General features: G+C 51.2%; 1 protein-coding gene across 1 annotated transcript in view; it reads left to right on the top strand.

Annotated features, from left to right (window-relative positions):
• The first annotated feature begins 231 nt into the window (after window positions 1-231).
• Window positions 232-1,304, top strand: part of LOC103806173 (ATP-sensitive inward rectifier potassium channel 12) — a 1,283-nt gene continuing 210 nt past the window's right edge. The window contains exon 1 of the mRNA XM_009078853.1: window positions 232-1,297. Within this exon, the coding sequence (XP_009077101.1) occupies window positions 232-1,297 (1,066 nt within the window). The remainder of the gene's footprint in view (window positions 1,298-1,304) is intronic.

The following is a 1,304-nucleotide window of genomic DNA, read 5'->3' as shown; positions in this document are numbered from 1 at the left end:
AGGGCCATGGCCAAACACCCTCAGGTCCTTTGCCTTGAGAGGTAACAGCTGTGTTTCTGTTTTCTCATTGCAGAGCCTCTCACGGGATACACGTGGTGACGTGGCAGCCAAGACGTGGAAGCTTGGGACTTCTTTTCCACTGCAGCAGAATTTGGGGGGTGGGCAGGGGTGGGTCAGGGGGACATTGGGAGTCGCAAGACCCTTCACTTTCACTGTGGACTTGGCTCAGGGATGACTACAGGCAGAGTCAACCCTTACAGCATTGTGTCCTCCGAGGAAGACGGGCTGAGGTTGACCACCATGCCAGGTATCAACGGCTTTGGCAATGGGAAAATCCACACCAGGAGGAAATGCAGGAACAGGTTTGTAAAGAAGAATGGTCAGTGCAACGTGGAGTTTGCCAACATGGATGACAAGCCACAAAGGTACATTGCAGACATGTTCACCACGTGCGTTGACATCCGCTGGAGGTATATGCTCTTGCTCTTTTCCTTGGCATTTCTGGTGTCCTGGTTATTGTTTGGGCTGATTTTCTGGCTAATTGCACTTATTCATGGAGACCTAGAAAACCCAGGTGGAGACGATAACTTCAAGCCTTGCGTTCTGCAGGTCAATGGCTTTGTGGCTGCTTTTCTGTTCTCCATTGAAACCCAAACGACTATTGGTTACGGCTTCCGCTGCGTGACGGAGGAGTGTCCGCTCGCGGTCTTCATGGTGGTGGTTCAGTCCATCGTGGGGTGTATAATTGACTCTTTCATGATTGGTGCAATAATGGCAAAAATGGCCAGGCCCAAAAAACGGGCCCAGACATTACTTTTCAGCCATAATGCAGTAGTGGCAATGAGAGATGGAAAACTCTGCCTGATGTGGAGAGTTGGGAACCTCCGGAAAAGCCACATAGTAGAAGCCCACGTACGAGCTCAGCTAATTAAGCCCAGGATCACAGAGGAAGGGGAGTACATACCGCTCGACCAAATAGACATCGATGTGGGGTTTGATAAAGGCTTGGACCGTATTTTCTTGGTGTCTCCCATCACCATTCTCCATGAGATCAATGAAGACAGCCCCTTGTTCGGGATCAGTCGCCAGGACTTGGAGACAGATGACTTTGAGATCGTCGTCATCCTGGAAGGCATGGTAGAAGCCACCGCTATGACGACGCAAGCTCGGAGCTCCTACCTGGCCAGTGAGATCCTCTGGGGCCACCGCTTCGAGCCTGTCTTATTCGAGGAGAAAAACCAGTACAAAGTAGACTATTCCCACTTCCACAAAACCTACGAGGTCCCATCCACCCCCCGTTGCAG

This window comes from Acanthisitta chloris, unplaced genomic scaffold (assembly GCF_000695815.1).
Source record: "Acanthisitta chloris isolate BGI_N310 unplaced genomic scaffold, ASM69581v1 scaffold11537, whole genome shotgun sequence".
NCBI classification, from domain to species: domain Eukaryota; kingdom Metazoa; phylum Chordata; class Aves; order Passeriformes; family Acanthisittidae; genus Acanthisitta; species Acanthisitta chloris.
Note: the sequence above shows the minus strand (reverse complement) of the source record. Positions and strands in the feature narration are given on the sequence as shown.